General features: G+C 43.8%; 2 protein-coding genes across 4 annotated transcripts; both read left to right on the forward strand.

Annotated features, from left to right (window-relative positions):
• The first annotated feature begins 63 nt into the window (after positions 1–63).
• On the forward strand, positions 64–6,362 carry mas (trypsin-like serine protease domain-containing protein masquerade). Its single transcript, XM_017246043.3, has 9 exons — positions 64–152; positions 2,393–2,571; positions 2,626–2,775; positions 2,839–3,144; positions 3,215–3,370; positions 3,425–4,336; positions 4,403–5,315; positions 5,374–5,651; positions 5,715–6,362. Exons 2-9 carry the CDS (start codon positions 2,424–2,426, stop codon positions 6,035–6,037), a joined length of 3,186 nt encoding a protein of 1,061 aa, XP_017101532.2. The 5' UTR covers positions 64–152; positions 2,393–2,423; the 3' UTR covers positions 6,038–6,362.
• Positions 6,363–7,118: 756 nt separating this feature from the next.
• Positions 7,119–14,160, forward strand: nab (NGFI-A-binding protein homolog). Of its 3 annotated transcripts, none has more exons than XM_017246058.3 (6): positions 7,119–7,780; positions 11,401–11,673; positions 11,738–12,639; positions 13,479–13,570; positions 13,630–13,705; positions 13,798–14,160. In XM_017246058.3, the coding sequence occupies exons 1-6, from the start codon at positions 7,300–7,302 to the stop codon at positions 14,041–14,043; spliced, it is 2,070 nt and encodes a 689-aa protein (XP_017101547.2). In that variant the 5' UTR covers positions 7,119–7,299; the 3' UTR covers positions 14,044–14,160. The 3 variants fall into 3 exon arrangements, with proteins under 3 accessions (XP_017101547.2, XP_070136028.1, XP_070136029.1); XM_070279927.1 differs by having other exon boundaries at positions 13,630–13,709; positions 13,767–13,980; XM_070279928.1 differs by having other exon boundaries at positions 13,767–13,911.
• The last annotated feature ends 6,046 nt before the right edge of the window (positions 14,161–20,206 follow it).

The following is a 20,206-nucleotide window of genomic DNA, read 5'->3' on the forward strand; positions in this document are numbered from 1 at the left end:
TCTCCGAAGACTGGGATGAAGGCCTGGCCTTCTCGAGAACCATGAGCGCTGGTCAGTCGGCTTTTGACTTTCGCAAGGTGCAGTCGCATCTTCTGGATACAAGATACAATATACTAGTTAATCGAGAGGATTGCTCTATTTTAGGATACATTGTGAGTGGTCGTAACTACATAGCTTATCTTTCGTGCGTGTTTCAGTGGATATCTATAGATATGTATGGGTTTCGAGGTTCCGGATATCGGATTACGGATTCCGAATTCCAGGGAATGCTTCTATGGCTAGGTGGCATCGGACAGTTATGCTTCTGCCGCTTACCGTTATGAGCTGAACCGATCGCTTCTTCCCAGAAGAAAGAAAAGAGATGGAGATTGGCCAGTAGCAGCCAGTGGCAATGCCAAGAAAAAGAAGTCGCTTAACTTGTTCGAGAGCCGAGCTGATCTGACTCTGACTCTGAGACTGAGTCTGAGTCTAAGGCGAAGAAGAATTCCTCTTCCTCTTTGACGTGGTCTTCTGCGTTTTCTGTGTCTTTCTTGGGACTTTTATGGAAGTGCTAAAAACGAAAGAAACCAACAAAAAAAAAAACAACATAATTACAAAAAAAAAAAAAAAACATTTTGCAAATTGAAAAGTGGCTTCAATAGTTGACCAAATCAACTACGATAGTTACAGTGTATGACGGTGTGCGTGTGTGTCGTTTACAGTTAACCCTAACCGTTCTGTGTTTGTTTTGAAAGAAATCTTTTCTTTTCCACTCGCGTGAAATTCAAATTCGTATTTGTATTCGACCAACTGGAATTTCAAGTGATTCCCATAATATGCCAACAAATGCCAAGAACCCAAAACCAAACCAAACCGACACCGAAACCGAACCGAATCGAGCCAAGCGATCGGTGTTAACGCCGTCGCGCCTTATGCATCTGACCTAGTTATCGGTTTTGGTGCCGGACTTGGTATTCATGGTGGCGTAGGCGTGGTAACTGACAGAATGGGGGGAAGAATGTGGCCAGAAGAGAGCATCGGAATGGTAGCGGTAGCGGGAGACGAGGCGGGAGCGGAAGCGATATAGGGAGCGGGAGAAACGTCTTGACCCAAAATACGTGACGTCTTTTGAGGAGCGATTCTAGGTTCTGTTTTTTCTTCTTAAATTACAGTCACTTTCTAAGAAAGAAATGGAAAAAAGTTTTAAATATGTAGATTATATTTTTTAGATTAAGAAATTAGTAGGAAAATAGTAATCTGGGGAGTTCTATTAAATGATAGTAGATACATAGATTTTCAAAGAGTTTTTGGTTTACAACCTTAAAAACTATATTGGATCTTTTCAATAGAAAATAATTAAATAAATAACTAATAATTATTAGTATTCTAGCAGTGTTTATTCATAAGAAAACAACACTTTTTTTGGTATTATACAAAGACCTTTTAATGGAAAATGTCTCTTTCAAAAAGACAAGAATTTCAAACATAATTGTGTGATTAACTAGCCAAATATTTTCTTTTATAACAATCGTTTTTGGCCAAGAAATTTCCGGTTTGTTGTAGAAAGCTTTTCAACCGGCACGTGATGAAGACCAATTCCGACTCTGAGATTCCGAATCCGATTCCGAGTCACTGAAAACCAACTGTCATCTGGTGTTGCACTTTCGCTAGAGATCTCCATCGTCAGTGCGGTTTCATTTCGTACTAAGTACTTTCTATTTCATTCATTAAACGGTCAGTTTCGTTAATTGTCGGCCAAGAATGCTATATACACTGTGTGCCATGGCTTTTACCCACATTTCTGAACATTTCTGAACGGCCCTCTGAACGGGGTTCATTGTCGTGGCCATAATTATTTGCATGGTCTTTTGTGTCCAATGTGCGATGTGTTTTTTGGTTATAAATGGTGTGGCGTGTGTAACCAGTTTTGGAACTCTTTCCCATTCATTCCACGGCTGTCTCTTCATTCCCGTTCTGGGCAACCCAGATACATACATTGATTAGGCCGGGGAACGAGCTGTGCGACCCGTTAGGCGGCGGGGCACCGCTACGTATACGTAATATTGAAATGGGGCACCTGCCGCATATCGCCGGGGACAGAATGGATAACCGAAACTGGTTTCGACTTATCACACCGAGTATGCCACCGAGTGGTAAGAGGTGCGTTGATCTTGAGGCGGCGACTCTTTCTAGGCCAATGATCTCGATGCCACTTCTTCTCCTCCACTCGCTGTGTCTCTTTCTGGTGGTGGGGAAGATGCCCCAAGCTGCCGGATTACGTCACAGGGGGCTTGGGTTACACGACTCGGGTGATGATTCAGTGCCGCAGCAGGCAGTGCCCCGACTTTCACTTGACCACCGCTAATTACCTCACACGTCTCACCGCCTTTCTCTGTTTCTCTCTTTCTCGCAGGTTCTCGCCAAGCAATGAGCACGTGCTGACCATGTTGGACCATCGAAATAATCCAAGATTTCCCATGAGCACCACCATGAGCAGCGTCCTGTTGCCCCTGATCCTAGGTCTTCTGCTAGTCAGTGGCCCGTCACCTTCCCAAGCGCAAGATGAGTCCCTGGCTGGTAGTTTTCTATCAGGTGAGAATTCACTAAAATATATATCCTTTTTAGTTATTAACTAAGTTTTTAAAGGTCTTTTGGACACCATCACCAGCACGGCAGATGCCAAGGACTGTCCCGGTGTTTGTGTCCACACCCTGGCCACCTTAATCTGCTACGAAGTCCTGGACGATGTGCCCTGCCCCTCGCCCAGTATGAAGTGCTGCATTGAAAATGCTCCAGGTTTGACTTAAAATTATGAATTAATTACGGACTAAGTTATTAATTAAAAAATATTCATAATAGCTGGTAAAAACGCCACTGCGGTGCGGGCAACCACAACACCGAAAACCACAACGCCAGCCAGCACCACAACCACACACAGAACCACAACGCAGAGGACAACCACAACAGTGGCTACCACCAGTACCACTAAACGGACAACCACAACCACTCCAAAGCCCAAGCCAAAGCTGCAGACAAAGCGACCGGTGAGTAGCACCACCACAAAAGCCACGGTTGCCACAACCAAGAAGCCCAGCACCACCAAGAAGGCAGCCACCGTGAAGCCAAAGGACAAGGAGGAGGCCACCAAGACAGATGATGCTAATAGTAAGTGGTTAAAAAAACATTAAATATGAAATGGACATAATATTAATAATTATTTTGGTAAACTTTCCAGAAGACTGTACCGGAGTCTGTGTGGCAGATCGCATAGCCGAGTACTGTGAAGCCTATTTGACGAGCGATGGCTTGTGCAAGGAGGGCACCAAATGCTGTGTCTCCCTGGATGAGTACTCCAACGGAAAGCTGCCCAAGGACATCTACATACCAGCCAGTAAGTATCCTCAATCATCAAAAATATCTTTTATAAAACATCTCTTTCTCATAGAACACATGAGCAATCTGAAGATCAACACTACCATGACCGTGAAAAATGCTCCTGCAAAGACCAGCTCCAGTACCTCTACCAGCAGCACTTCAACCACCACCACCAGTACCACTACGACTCCGGAACCAGCCAGAACCAATGGCAACAGCTCACCCAAGCCGAGCAAGCACAAGAAGCACCCGGCAACGACGACCACCACGGAGGCGGCCGACGAGGAGGATGAGGAGGAAGAGAACGACGACCAGGAGGAGGAAGAGCCCCCATTGAGCAACAAGCTAAAGTCCGGACAGGGCCAGGGTCAAGTGCTCAAAGAATGCGAGGGCGAGTGCATGAATGGAATTTTCGCCATTTTCTGTGATGACATCGATTCTGAGGCATTCTGTCCGGGCGAGGGAAGTTGCTGTGTGACTGGAAGTGTTTCGGAGGCTCCAGCCTCCAAGCCTCCGCCCACCAAGCCTGCCATTAAACACGCCCCCAAACCCGCGGCCAAGCCAGCACGCCCAGCCTCTCCACCTCCTCCGCCCTCCTCATCCACCCAAGGCGGAGATCTCCTCTCCCAGATCATATCCTTTGCCGAGAGCACCCTCAACTCCCCATCTCCGCCACCACCGCCACCGCAGGCCCCGCCCCAGGTGCCTCGTTGTCCTGGATTCTGCTTGCTGAATATCATGGCTGCCTTCTGTGAGCGTCCTTCGGTGCTGGTCTCCACACCCACCACTTGCGCCAAAGGATCCGTGTGCTGCGATAATTCGCGATCAGGAGTCGTCAAGCCTAAGCTTCCTCCGCCCACGCCCTCACCCACTGCTCCGCCTACAGCCCCGCCCTATGTCCTGCCCAACACACCAAGTCCAGATCCACGAGAGGAATGTCCAGGATCCTGCATCGTTAGTCTGCTCAGCTTTACCTGTTTCAGTAAGTTTAAGGTTTAAAACTTTAATTAATTAAATAAATTAATTATTTTTAAAAATTTTCCATCAGAAAACGCCGAAATGACTGATCTGTTCCGGTGCAAGCGGTCTGGCCAGATCTGCTGTGCTCCAAAGAGCAAGATCCTCGAGAAGCAACAGTTCCAGACTCGCAACGACACCGCCTACTATCCGGCTCCGCCGCCTCCTCCTCTAGGACCTCCGCAGGCCTATCCGCCACAGACGCCACCCTACTCCTACATGAACCAGCCCCAGGGACCTCTGCCGCCACCACCTCCCCAGATGGCGCCACATCACCCCAATCCCTATCAGCCCGGACTACCCCCACCCGGACCTAACTATGCTGATTATTATCCTGGCTCCGGCCCTGGTCTGCCGCCACAACCCCAGCCGCCGATGACCACGCCCCCCACGACAACCACTACTACCACAACGCCCAGACCGCATGTGTACTCCAAGTACGTCTGCGGCGTGAAGGGAACTCTGCGAACCGGACGCTCCCAGGCCCTGAACTTGGTGTCCTACGCCCGTGCCAAGTACGGAGTGCAGCGCACAGCTCGACAAATCACCTCCGCGGCGCCCTACGCCGTGAACTTCAACAAATCCAACGAGAGACTGGTCCTGGGCTCGGCCATTGTGCCCATTCAGATCCACAACGATAAGCTGGGCGACCTTGTGGAGTCAAGTAGCCTGCAGAGCAACCAGCTGCGCTCCTACCACAACCACCAGGACTCGGCTGACCGGCCGGAACTGGTTTATCCGGATTACTACCAACAGCGTTCCCTATCCGCCCTTCAGTCCAACTTCACAGGCCGGCGGCGAGCACGAGTCGTTGGTGGCGAGGACGGCGAGAACGGCGAGTGGTGCTGGCAGGTGGCCCTCATCAACTCCCTGAATCAGTATCTCTGTGGAGCTGCCTTGATTGGCACCCAGTGGGTCCTGACAGCAGCTCATTGTGTTACAAAGTGAGTATCCTTTTTAAAAGGTTACATTTCTTAGTTTCATCCTCTCCCAAATCTACAGCATTGTTCGCTCCGGAGACGCCATCTACGTTCGTGTGGGTGACTACGACCTGACCCGGAAGTATGGAAGTCCTGGTGCCCAAACCCTTCGTGTGGCCACCACCTACATCCACCACAACCACAACAGCCAGACCTTGGACAATGATATTGCCTTGTTGAAGCTCCACGGCCAGGCGGAGCTCCGAGATGGAGTCTGTTTGGTGTGCCTTCCCGCTCGAGGAGTCAGTCATGCGGCGGGCAAGCGTTGCACTGTCACAGGCTATGGTTACATGGGAGAAGGTAATTTTAGGGATCCTCGAAACCACTAAGAAATAATCTAAAACCTTTCTTATATTTCTACAGCTGGACCCATTCCTCTGAGAGTTCGTGAGGCGGAGATCCCCATTGTCAGTGACACGGAGTGCATCCGTAAGGTGAACGCTGTGACGGAGAAAATCTTCATCCTGCCCGCCTCCAGTTTCTGTGCCGGTGGAGAGGAGGGACACGACGCCTGCCAAGGTGACGGAGGTGGCCCGCTGGTCTGCCAGGATGACGGCTTCTATGAGCTGGCCGGTCTGGTGTCCTGGGGCTTCGGCTGCGGCCGCCAGGATGTGCCCGGCGTCTATGTGAAGACGTCCTCCTTCATCGGTTGGATTAACCAGATCATCAGCGTAAACAATTTATAGTGAGGCATCTCGCCTAGGACATTGACATTTCGTGCGGAAGGAACCCCGCTCTTGTGGCGATTTCCCGAACCTAGATAGGACGGGTGACCCCTACGATTGTACCCAGGGGTTCTGCGCTCTTCGACTGCTAACGTAAACCCATCCTAGTGTAATCTATTCATACCTAACCCTAATCTAAAGACACCAACCCAGAAGGCAACTATATTAACTATTACGATTATCGATAGCGTAGACGGCAATCTTTAAAAAAGTATTCCCCTTATTTGATAACTGTTTTTGTATATAAAAAATAAATACAAAAAAAGAAAATCTTCAGTAAAATAAAGGTATTTTATTTCAAAAGAATATTATAATATAGAATCTATTGAAAAGACTTTATGTAAAGTTTGGAAATTATTACGATTTTTTTTTTGGAAAAAAGGTTAAGAGGAAAGTCTTCAAATACTTTGTAACGGTTAGATTTCCAAAAATAAGATAGAAAAAATAGAAAATTATATACAATCTCTAATTAAATCCTTTGACATGGGAAAATCCTTTTTTTTGGCCACAAATTTATGCAAATGTTGGCCGTTGATAAAATTTTAAATATTCCAAAAGAATTTTAACGGAAAATATCATAAAAAAAAAGATTCAGAAAAGGATCTTCCGAAAGGGACACCCAACACCCAAGACTAGACGGATCTTTGAGTGATTCCCAAGAGGCGGAGCTCAATCACTCACTCAAGCACCCGGCAGATGTCTCAACTTTGAGCTGGGGAAGCCCACTCACTCCTTAGATGTCTCGTTCTCTGAGGAGTTCTCTCAGCTCTAATAAGAGTATCTTAAGCATCTGCAGATACTTCGCCAGTAAAAAACTAACCCTCGAGCCGAAGGCTGGAAGCCAATCCTTGCCCTCACCCTCTCGCTCCGATTTGTTTTGTTTTCGTTTTTTTTTTTTTTGTATCCCTGTTTGTAACCCTTTGATTTAATGTGCTGAGTTTTTCTTCCCTCGGAAGAAAACGAAAGCGAATCTCGCTCGGCTGGGCTTCGACTGGCTTCGGCTATGCGGAAAGGGTTCCTGAGCTGTCCAGTCTGGGATCTGAAACCAGAAGTTCATCTGGCCTCGAGCTGAGCGGATGCAGAGATCGTTCAAAACTAGCGCGACTCTCCCCGATACTTCGTGATTCTTCCCGATAAAGAAGCTCTTCATAGGGAATTAGTGTAGTCTTGTAGTGCATCCTTGTTGTAGATCCCTAACACCAAACTCCTTGATCCTAGCTTGCATGCATTTCGTGTTAGTCCTTTGTGTTTGTGCCTGGTTCTTGTTCGCCCATCGTCCAAGTCTCGTGAAATTAACTCGCCCTTTTGGCAAGGACATAGTTCATAAACAACCCACAAAAATGGAGGCCGCAAACTCCCCCACAACACCAACCACAACCACCGCATCCCGAGTGTCTGTCTCGAGTCCTTCGCCAGCGGCCAGCACCAGCAGTAAAAGTCAACCTGCCTCCAGCTGCCCAGCATCTGGCACAGTATCCGCCACCGCATCTGCATCCGCCGCTGCCACACCTCCTGCCCCCGTCACACAATCGCAGCTCCTGACCACGAATCTGGAGGTGGCCAAGCAGGAGGATCTGTATAATCTTTCGTTGGCCAGTGGCTTATCTGAGGGTCAACGATCGCTATCAGGAGCTCCCTCGGCCTCCTCCAGTCCCATTCTGAGTCCGCAGGGCAAGATCTTTGGAAGGAATGCAAATGGCACAAGTAAGTAGTCAAATTATATATTTTTTTAAAATATTTTTCTTGGTTTCTTCTTTGATATTGGAGAAGAATTCCCTGGAATATATCATAGGAAATCGTTCATCTTAAAAATTCATGATAGCCATCTTGACCCTTAATAGCTTTAAAGATTGCTTCTAGCTCGCTTTATAAGGATAACATTTTTAAAATTGTTTGAAGACCTTAGGTCCTGATTATGTACTAAATCAGAATCCTAGTGTATTGTTCCTAAAATATTTTTAAGACTAATTCAAGAACTACCATACCTAAATCAGGAAAAAGTAAGAATTGTTTTCCTATTTAGAAGAAATAACGAAAAAGCTCCGAGAAACTCAAAAAAGATACTTCTGCTTAGCACATTTTCTTTCTATTCTATTTATGATGTGATATAGATATAGTTCTATTTATGATATAGTATGATACCTCTGAAAAACTAGAATTCAGTTAACATTCAAATAGATTTTCCCCTGGACCATATCAAATTCTAAATCAAGTTTCTTTATAACCCAAAAAAAATAATCTCCATCCACATGCTGCATTTTTCGCGCTCTTTTCTGGAGCTTATTGTTCCTGATGTCCTTCTGTGATTATGTAACGGAAGCTCTGCGAATTTAAGAAGCTGGTTCCTGGTCCTAACGGACTTCCTAACAATGGCAGAAAAAAAGCCACCTTTCATAGGCAATTTTATTCCCAAATCCTAGCGGTTCCCATTCCGGTTTGCACTTCCTCGGTGCCGATTGCTCGGGGTGTCTTGTTTTGCATAAACGCTCAAGACTCAAGATTCCGCCAGGTAGCAATGGCAGACGGCATCCAATGAGATCGGCTCAAGGATCCAGGTAAGATGCCCGGGCTAGGCAACCGTTAGATCGACCTCGTGATGATAGGCCATGTCCTAGGGGTGACAAGCAAGAACGGCGAGAACGAAACGGAAAAAACTCACCCCAAAAGGTGAGGGTAGCACCGCAGTCTGAAAAAATCTCAGTCTTAAGGGGTGAATCCACCAACGAGACGAGTCCTTGTTGGAAGGACGAGAAAAAATGTCGCCGGCCAGGGGAGAATTATTAAAAGTAATTAAAGTTCCTGGCAACCCTTTTGATTATTTAACTTTTTTTTGGAAAATAAGGGATAATCCAAACGTTAATAGATTTCTATTTTCTAACATAAGATTTGTATAATAAGTTGTGTTTAAAGAGTCGGCAATATTCTTTTGCTGTGCAGGTTATGGTTATGGCCCGGTCCTTTCCGATGGGGCCATCGGCCATTGGCACGTACGGGCCAAGTTATTGCCACCAATGGAATTTTGATCGACAAGAATTTGGTCGTTGAAAAAGTTGGCTTTTAATTTATCGTTGTATATGAGAAATAGTTTCGGTTACTTGTCCATTGCCAATGGCCGAGCCAAAACGAGAGCCAGCGGAGGAGGGCTACCGATCTTCCCGGGTCGGTCTTAGGTCCCAGGTTCCAACTCCAGTCAGACCCAAGTCAAAGTCTGCGGTCCGGCGTCTACTTTTTGCCCATAATCGAAGCGATCGTCCGATTGACTGGTCCGCTCCACACCGGCACACTTGTACTCTCACACATGCGGAAATACACTGCAAAAAAAATACAGATATTATTTAGTTGTGGACCAAGGTAATGGCAATACTTCTTTATAGAGATGAAGACTTTCATACCATTAGTTTTCTATAAATAATAGTAGATTTATTTTAATAATGTTATCAAATTTTGTCGCCGTGTACTATACTCACACGCATTTTCTGTCTGGATATCTGGAGGTCTGGCTATCCTGGCTTCCTTTCTGCTCCTGGCTGGGCAGCTGCTTGGTATGTGGCGTCGAATGTCATTATTGCTGCCAAGTGCCAACTAAAAAGTTACTGCAGTTAATTTTTTGTCCATCTTTACCATTTGCCGTTCGCATAAAAACAGCATATTTAGCAAATGACAACAACAACAACAACAACAGTAGCAGAAATAAGAAGAACGCATCCCAAGAAGCAAAAGCTTGGGGAAGAGCACAAAAAAAAAATAAAAAAAAAGCAGCAAACCCGCAAATTAAATAAATAAAAAATCAGCAACAATTCGCAGCAGCAGCTGAAGAAGCGAAAGAAGAATAGCCACTGGTGGAGCAGGACAACCACACCAGTGTCCCCACTCGAGATTGCTTTAGAGCTCCCCCTTCCCCTCCCACTTTTGGATGCCTGGGATGGCATTATTTGTGTATTGAAATCACGTCTCATTTATTTATTGCTGCAAATGTATGCCCATCTCACTCCGGCTGACTCCCGACTTACGCAGGTCTGCGTTAAATACCCGGGTGCCCGAGTGGGAATGAGAGGTGTAGTGATTGGGGCCTAGACCAGAAGTGTGGCCATTGGCTTAACCCTTTGGTGATGCTGGGGTTTTGATCAGAAATAATATGGATATTCTTAGGTTTCAATTAAAAACCTTAAAATCATATCACTTCACGTCTGGCCAACTGACTTGTCAACAGATATTTCAGTTTAACAAAACTATTTATGATATATCCAATTAAAGTGGCCAAGAATGCATATAATTCTTGGTTCCAAGCCATAAATTGTAACAACCCCGTGGCGCAGAGCGTGGGTTAATGACGCAAAGTGAGAATCCTTGGTGTCGTCCGTCGTTGGTGGATGCGGTTGGAACTGGAACTTGCCACAAAAAAAAAAACCCGGTTCAACGCCGAGTAGATGGCCAGGCCATCGATGTACGCGGCTTTTTCTGCCCAGAGTTTGTTATAATTTTTGCTGCAGCCAAGTAGCTCGTTTTTCTATTAATTAAAGCCGGGTTCGGAGGAGCCATTGGAGTTGTCGCCGCCTGAAATATTCTCACATAATTATTTACGATTTGACATAATCATCATCCTCGTCATCGTCGTCGTCGTCATCGTTGTCGTCCATTTAAAGCTGTGCGCTGCCATAACAGTAACCGGGGGGATTCATTAGTATGAGCAATAAATCGCTGGATGCTGCAGCAAAGTTCCTATGAATTTAAGGCGCATCACATAATTTTAACCCCTACTTCGGTCTCTATTTAACCCCTTCTCGTTTTTTACTCTTTTTGGGTTAAAATCGAAAGTGATAAAACCAAAAAAAAAATAAATGAGACAAAATTAAAATGATCCTGACAGGCTTGAATCCTGGCCTTGCTGTTGTCTTCCAGCGCATGCGTGACGCATTTCTAACGAGTTTCGCCGACTTAAAATCGTTTGGTCGTCAGGATCCGGTACAGGATCCTTCGTCCCTAAAAAGGGTTGAACTGAGCGTTCTCCCCGTCTCGCTCGCACCGCTGCTTATGCAGATGAGCTGGTTCCTCTTACCTCATCCTTTTTGTGTGCTTTTCGAGTTTTTTTTTTGTATGTTACCTCACTTTTTACTGAGCTGGCCTTGCCCGAAAAAGGGTTAGGGTCCAGACGTCCGTCGGGTTTTTTTTTTTTTGTAAAAAAAAGCGAATTTAATTAAAATTTTTTTCTTATAGGCTGCCAACATTGTGAGAACGTTGCAGGCTAGGACTTAATAAATATCATTTTTTTTTTACCCGAAACAATTTTTTAAGCCTGTTCTGGTTTTTTTTTTTATCTTTCACAGTGATCACCACATCGCGACCGAGCAACGAGGCAGAGGTGCAGCTGTACCGAGTGCTCCAGAGGGCCAGTCTTCTGGCCTACTACGACACACTCCTGGAGATGGGGGGCGACGACGTGCAGCAGTTGTACGACGCCGGCGAGGAGGAGTTCCTTGAGATCATGGCACTGGTTGGCATGGCCTCCAAGCCGCTCCACGTCCGCCGTCTGCAGAAGGCTCTTCACGAATGGGCCAACAATCCGGGCCTGTTTCACGGACCTCTGCTTCCGCATCTCGGTAAGTCTAAGAATATTTGGAAATAATAGAAACCCCCCTTAATCTCATTGTTTAAAAATTTCAGGTCTTTGCGAAACCCCGCCCAAGCCAGCGTTGGTCTTCAATCCAGACGCCACTCCTGCCCTGCCCCGTCAAAAGTTTCCCTCCTTTAATCCCGCAGGTTCCTCCTTTCAGCATGCATCGGTAACGCCGGCTCCTGTTCTGGCTCCTGCCTCACTTCCCGCTTCTGCCCCCGCAGCCATGATCACCCAGATCAGTTGTCCCTCAGCTGTGCCCGTGCCAGTGCCCCTGGTCCTGCCCTCCACCCCGCTCACCAGCAGTCCCCATCCCCCCGCAAACAGTAGCCTGCCGCCCGTTAGTACCGCTCACCAGGTGTCCTCCAGTTCGCCCCAGCTAACTCCTGTGCTGACGGAGATGCAGATCCAGCGGATCACGCAGTGCGCCGACAAAATAGCCCGCCAACTGCCGCATAGGGAGCCACGTGCCCAGACCACTAGAAAGCGAACTACTCGGGAACTGGAGCAGGTGATCGCCATGGGGGAAAATGATCCCCGGCGCATGGACGAGATCCGTAAGTACTCGGCCATCTACGGCCGATTCGATTGCAAGCGGCGGCCCGAGAAGCCCCTTACTCTACACGAGGTTTGCGTCAATGAGGCGGCCGCTCAGCTCTGCCGGAATCCGCACACCATCTGGCTGCTGACCCGCCGGGATGAGCTCTTCCCGCTGGCCCGTCAGATTGTCAAGGATGCTGGATTCGGCCATTCCGCCAGCATTGCCCGGTATGGAGGCCTTCTGGCTCAGTTGCCGGGCAGTTGCCAGGCAGCCGGAGGGGGTGGAGGACGCGGATCGAGCAGCATTCCTCCCAGCGACACGGACTGCGAGTCAAGCGATGCCTCCATGCCGCCCAAGAGGCAGCGACTCTCCTCCACGGAGGCCGCTCAGATGCCCCTCGACTTGAATCGGGTAAGGAAGCTAGATTCCGTAGAGCCGTAGGTTCAATCCGTCGCCGGTGCAGTGCTTCAGCTTCGCTTCGGAGTCCTCCTTATCCGGAGACTCCATGATAACCCACAAAATTTGCTTTACAGCTTACCAGATTGCCAAACACAGTTACTAACCCAAAACCGAGGAGAAGTTCTTTTCAGAATATCTCACCCATGCAGTGAAGGGATCATCTCACGTATTTGGGAAATGTTTTCACTTTCCATTCTGTAGTAGATTTTGAAAAATTTAAGCTCCTTCCAAATTAGACTTATTTTTTAACCAAAAACGTATCTCGATTGTAGAACTAGTCTTTGTTTAGGGGAGAAACTTCTCCGAAAAACATTAAAATAATCTAAAAAACCCTTCTAATAACTTTTAAAAATAATATTTATCTTTCCTAAAAAAAACTGTTTACTAAAGTTACAAATCTTTAAATCTTTACTGACCTGGTATTATTAGTATGTAATGAACTTTTTGATAACTGGTTGATTTTAAATATTGTTGATAATCTATTACTGTTTGTATACTCGAACTAACACTTCTACTAAGCCAACTTATTAACAAAAGTCTTAATTCAAGTTATTTAGTCGGTAGTCTTCTTGCAATACATTGTTGTACCTTCCTTGCTGTTGAGTCAATAAATAAATCCTACGAAAATTCCAACCAACGATCCATGTGTCTTCTTCCTTGGCCCCCAAAACCATTTCTGTTCCATTTCTTCGCCTCCTTGCCACGCTTAGCTTCATGTTAGCATCTAAGAGAGAAACAATGACAGAGACTTTAATCCTTGATCTTGTTGACAAATCCAATCCTCATAAAAGGAAGCTGTCGAGGACTCGCGCTACAATTTATTCGCCATGTACCAAAAGTTTGCCAAGCCGCCTTTTGACTTGACCGAGATCGCCAAGTTTTCGTGAGTATTTGAATGTTTTATATATGACTAACAATTAATATTTAAAATTTCTGTAACAGTCTTGGCAAAACTGCCGACTACGAGGATAACGATTCGCGATTCTCCTTTAGCAACTCCAGTTCGCCGACCATGCCAGTGAGTATGTGTTGGAGCTCTACGTGGCCATTCCGTTCCCCATTAAATTTCCCAAATTAAGATCCACTTTGTATCCCACTCTTCATCCCCAGACGCCCTGCAATGGAGTGGAAAGTGAGCGATCGCCAGTTTCCCGCCACATGGACACATCCCCCACGCCAAGGGAGTCCTCAATGGATCTAAGTGGCTCGACTTCAGGCTCAGTTCTCCGGGGTGTTCAGGTTATCTCTGCTGCCGGGGACAACATCATAGCGGTGGCGAATCCCGCCCTCGCCCTCAGTCCCACATTGAACGAGGTTCTGACCCTCAAGCGGAATGCCGCATCTCCGGAAGCCTAGCTCTAGGATGGGGCGTCAGGCTCAACTTAGTGCCACATCCAAACTATTATAATTCCAGTGCAATTCACTTAGCATAGATTCGTCCAGGAGGAAATTTTGTTTTAGGCATCTGAAGTCAATGACTAGTTTTTAGTTTCTGTGATCTATACTAAACACTGTAATAAAATTAATATTTAACCCATAATAAAAAGTTATGCTCTACAAATCTTGTGTGAAAAACCTTTTAAAATTGGTCCTTTTTAAACAGAATTGGGGAAAATGCATGGAAGGCCAATATGGGCCACAGGGATGGCTCTATCTTGGCCAATTTTATTCCGATTCTTGAGCGGAGTACCTTAAATGCGATGGCTCTATCTTGGCCAATTTTATTCCGATTCTTGAGCGGAATACCTTAAATGATTTCTGGATCGATTCTCCATCAATCTGCATTAAAATCTAGAAACAAAATATTTTTTAAATTTTTTGTCAAATTTTCTGAAGGATCCCCTACCAGAATTGGGCAAAATGCATGGAAGGCCAATATGGGCCACTGCGATGGCTGTATCTTGGCCAATTTTATTCCGATTCTTGACCGGAATACCTTAAATGATTTCTGGATCGATTCTCCATCAATCTGCATTAAAATCTAGAAACAAAATATTTTTTAAATTTTTTGTCAAATTTTCTGAAGGATCCCCTACCAGAATTGGGGAAAATGCATGGAAGGCCAATATGGGCCACACCGATGGCTCTATCTTGGCCAATTTTATTCCGATTCTTGAGCGGAATACCTTAAATGATTTCTGGATCAATTCTCCATCAATCTGCATCAAAATCTAGAAACCAAATATTTTTTAAATTTTTTGTCAAATTTTCTGAAGGATACCCTAGCGAAATTGGGGAAAATGCATGGAAGGCCAATATGGCCCACTGCGATGGCTGTATCTTGGCCAATTTTATTCCGATTCTTGACCGGAATACCTTAAATGATTTCTGGATCGATTCTCCATAAATCTGCATTAAAATCTAGAAACAAAATATTTTTTAAATTTTTTGTCAAATTTTCTGAAGGATCCCCTACCAGAATTGGGGAAAATGCATGGAAGGCCAATATGGGCCACAGCGATGGCTCTATCTTGGCCAATTTTATTCCGATTCCTAAGCGGGATACCTTAAATGGTTTCTGGATCGGTTCTCCATCAATCTGCATCAAAATCTAGAAACCAAATATTTTTTAAATTTTTTGTCAAATTTTCTGAAGGATACCCTAGCGAAATTGGGGAAAATGCATGGAAGGCCAATATGGCCCACTGCGATGGCTGTATCTTGGCCAATTTTATTCCGATTCTTGACCGGAATACCTTAAATGATTTCTGGATCGATTCTCCATAAATCTGCATTAAAATCTATAAACAAAATATTTTTTAAATTTTTTGTCAAATTTTCTGAAGGATCCCCTACCAGAATTGGGGAAAATGCATGGAAGGCCAATATGGGCCACAGCGATGGCTCTATCTTGGCCAATTTTATTCCGATTCCTAAGCGGGATACCTTAAATGGTTTCTGGATCGGTTCTCCATCAATCTGCATCAAAATCTAGAAACCAAATATTTTTTAAATTTTTTGTCAAATTTTCTGAAGGATACCCTAGCGAAATTGGGGAAAATGCATGGAAGGCCAATATGGCCCACTGCGATGGCTGTATCTTGGCCAATTTTATTCCGATTCTTGACCGGAATACCTTAAATGATTTCTGGATCGATTCTCCATCAATCTGCATCAAAATCTAGAAACCAAATATTTTTTAAATTTTTTGTCAAATTTTCTGAAGGATACCCTAGCGAAATTGGGGAAAATGCATGGAAGGCCAATATGGCCCACTGCGATGGCTGTATCTTGGCCAATTTTATTCCGATTCTTGACCGGAATACCTTAAATGATTTCTGGATCGATTCTCCATAAATCTGCATTAAAATCTAGAAACAAAATATTTTTTAAATTTTTTGTCAAATTTTCTGAAGGATCCCCTACCAGAATTGGGGAAAATGCATGGAAGGCCAATATGGGCCACAGGGATGGCTCTATCTTGGCCAATTTTATTCCGATTCTTGAGCGGAGTACCTTAAATGCGATGGCTCTATCTTGGCCAATTTTATTCCGATTCTTGAGCGGAATACCTTAAATGATTTCTGGATCGATTCTCCATCAATCTGCATTAAAATCTAGAAACAAAATATTTTTTAAATTTTTTGTCAAATTTTCTGAAGGATCCCCTACCAGAATTGGGCAAAATGCATGGAAGGCCAATATGGGCCACTGCGATGGCTGTATCTTGGCCAATTTTATTCCGATTCTTGACCGGAATACCTTAAATGATTTCTGGATCGATTCTCCATAAATCTGCATTAAAATCTAGAAACAAAATATTTTTTAAATTTTTTGTCAAATTTTCTGAAGGATACCCTAGCGAAATTGGGGAAAATGCATGGAAGGCCAATATGGGCCACAGCGATGGCTCTATCTTGGCCAATTTTATTCCGATTCCTAAGCGGGATACCTTAAATGGTTTCTGGATCGGTTCTCCATCAATCTGCATCAAAATCTAGAAACCAAATATTTTTTAAATTTTTTGTCAAATTTTCTGAAGGATACCCTAGCGAAATTGGGGAAAATGCATGGAAGGCCAATATGGCCCACTGCGATGGCTGTATCTTGGCCAATTTTATTCCGATTCTTGACCGGAATACCTTAAATGATTTCTGGATCGATTCTCCATAAATCTGCATTAAAATCTATAAACAAAATATTTTTTAAATTTTTTGTCAAATTTTCTGAAGGATCCCCTACCAGAATTGGGGAAAATGCATGGAAGGCCAATATGGGCCACAGCGATGGCTCTATCTTGGCCAATTTTATTCCGATTCCTAAGCGGGATACCTTAAATGGTTTCTGGATCGGTTCTCCATCAATCTGCATCAAAATCTAGAAACCAAATATTTTTTAAATTTTTTGTCAAATTTTCTGAAGGATACCCTAGCGAAATTGGGGAAAATGCATGGAAGGCCAATATGGCCCACTGCGATGGCTGTATCTTGGCCAATTTTATTCCGATTCTTGACCGGAATACCTTAAATGATTTCTGGATCGATTCTCCATCAATCTGCATCAAAATCTAGAAACCAAATATTTTTTAAATTTTTTGTCAAATTTTCTGAAGGATACCCTAGCGAAATTGGGGAAAATGCATGGAAGGCCAATATGGCCCACTGCGATGGCTGTATCTTGGCCAATTTTATTCCGATTCTTGACCGGAATACCTTAAATGATTTCTGGATCGATTCTCCATAAATCTGCATTAAAATCTAGAAACAAAATATTTTTTAAATTTTTTGTCAAATTTTCTGAAGGATCCCCTACCAGAATTGGGGAAAATGCATGGAAGGCCAATATGGGCCACAGGGATGGCTCTATCTTGGCCAATTTTATTCCGATTCTTGAGCGGAGTACCTTAAATGCGATGGCTCTATCTTGGCCAATTTTATTCCGATTCTTGAGCGGAATACCTTAAATGATTTCTGGATCGATTCTCCATCAATCTGCATTAAAATCTAGAAACAAAATATTTTTTAAATTTTTTGTCAAATTTTCTGAAGGATCCCCTACCAGAATTGGGCAAAATGCATGGAAGGCCAATATGGGCCACTGCGATGGCTGTATCTTGGCCAATTTTATTCCGATTCTTGACCGGAATACCTTAAATGATTTCTGGATCGATTCTCCATCAATCTGCATTAAAATCTAGAAACAAAATATTTTTTAAATTTTTTGTCAAATTTTCTGAAGGATCCCCTACCAGAATTGGGGAAAATGCATGGAAGGCCAATATGGGCCACACCGATGGCTCTATCTTGGCCAATTTTATTCCGATTCTTGAGCGGAATACCTTAAATGATTTCTGGATCAATTCTCCATCAATCTGCATCAAAATCTAGAAACCAAATATTTTTTAAATTTTTTGTCAAATTTTCTGAAGGATACCCTAGCGAAATTGGGGAAAATGCATGGAAGGCCAATATGGCCCACTGCGATGGCTGTATCTTGGCCAATTTTATTCCGATTCTTGACCGGAATACCTTAAATGATTTCTGGATCGATTCTCCATAAATCTGCATTAAAATCTATAAACAAAATATTTTTTAAATTTTTTGTCAAATTTTCTGAAGGATCCCCTACCAGAATTGGGGAAAATGCATGGAAGGCCAATATGGGCCACAGCGATGGCTCTATCTTGGCCAATTTTATTCCGATTCCTAAGCGGGATACCTTAAATGGTTTCTGGATCGGTTCTCCATCAATCTGCATCAAAATCTAGAAACCAAATATTTTTTAAATTTTTTGTCAAATTTTCTGAAGGATACCCTAGCGAAATTGGGGAAAATGCATGGAAGGCCAATATGGGCCACAGGGATGGCTCTATCTTGGCCAATTTTATTCCGATTCTTGAGCGGAGTACCTTAAATGCGATGGCTCTATCTTGGCCAATTTTATTCCGATTCTTGAGCGGAATACCTTAAATGATTTCTGGATCGATTCTCCATCAATCTGCATTAAAATCTAGAAACAAAATATTTTTTAAATTTTTTGTCAAATTTTCTGAAGGATCCCCTACCAGAATTGGGCAAAATGCATGGAAGGCCAATATGGGCCACTGCGATGGCTGTATCTTGGCCAATTTTATTCCGATTCTTGAGCGGAATACCTTAAATGATTTCTGGATCAATTCTCCATCAATCTGCATCAAAATCTAGAAACCAAATATTTTTTAAATTTTTTGTCAAATTTTCTGAAGGATACCCTAGCGAAATTGGGGAAAATGCATGGAAGGCCAATATGGCCCACTGCGATGGCTGTATCTTGGCCAATTTTATTCCGATTCTTGACCGGAATACCTTAAATGATTTCTGGATCGATTCTCCATAAATCTGCATTAAAATCTAGAAACAAAATATTTTTTAAATTTTTTGTCAAATTTTCTGAAGGATCCCCTACCAGAATTGGGGAAAATGCATGGAAGGCCAATATGGGCCACAGCGATGGCTCTATCTTGGCCAATTTTATTCCGATTCCTAAGCGGGATACCTTAAATGGTTTCTGGATCGGTTCTCCATCAATCTGCATCAAAATCTAGAAACCAAATATTTTTTAAATTTTTTGTCAAATTTTCTGAAGGATACCCTAGCGAAATTGGGGAAAATGCATGGAAGGCCAATATGGCCCACTGCGATGGCTGTATCTTGGCCAATTTTATTCCGATTCTTGAGCGGAGTACCTTAAATGATTTCTGGATCAATTCTCCATCAATCTGCATCAAAATCTAGAAACCAAATATTTTTTAAATTTTTTGTCAAATTTTCTGAAGGATACCCTAGCGAAATTGGGGAAAATGCATGGAAGGCCAATATGGCCCACTGCGATGGCTGTATCTTGGCCAATTTTATTCCGATTCTTGACCGGAATACCTTAAATGATTTCTGGATCGATTCTCCATAAATCTGCATTAAAATCTAGAAACAAAATATTTTTTAAATTTTTTGTCAAATTTTCTGAAGGATCCCCTACCAGAATTGGGAAAAATGCATGGAAGGCCAATATGGGCCACAGCGATGGCTCTATCTTGGCCAATTTTATTCCGATTCCTAAGCGGGATACCTTAAATGGTTTCTGGATCGGTTCTCCATCAATCTGCATCAAAATCTAGAAACCAAATATTTTTTAAATTTTTTGTCAAATTTTCTGAAGGATACCCTAGCGAAATTGGGGAAAATGCATGGAAGGCCAATATGGCCCACTGCGATGGCTGTATCTTGGCCAATTTTATTCCGATTCTTGACCGGAATACCTTAAATGATTTCTGGATCAATTCTCCATAAATCTGCATTAAAATCTAGAAACAAAATATTTTTTAAATTTTTTGTCAAATTTTCTGAAGGATCCCCTACCAGAATTGGGCAAAATGCATGGAAGGCCAATATGGGCCACTGCGATGGCTGTATCTTGGCCAATTTTATTCCGATTCTTGACCGGAATACCTTAAATGATTTCTGGATCGATTCTCCATCAATCTGCATCAAAATCTAGAAACCAAATATTTTTTAAATTTTTTGTCAAATTTTCTGAAGGATAC

Source organism: Drosophila bipectinata, chromosome 3L (assembly GCF_030179905.1).
Source record: "Drosophila bipectinata strain 14024-0381.07 chromosome 3L, DbipHiC1v2, whole genome shotgun sequence".
NCBI classification, from domain to species: Eukaryota; Metazoa; Arthropoda; class Insecta; order Diptera; family Drosophilidae; genus Drosophila; species Drosophila bipectinata.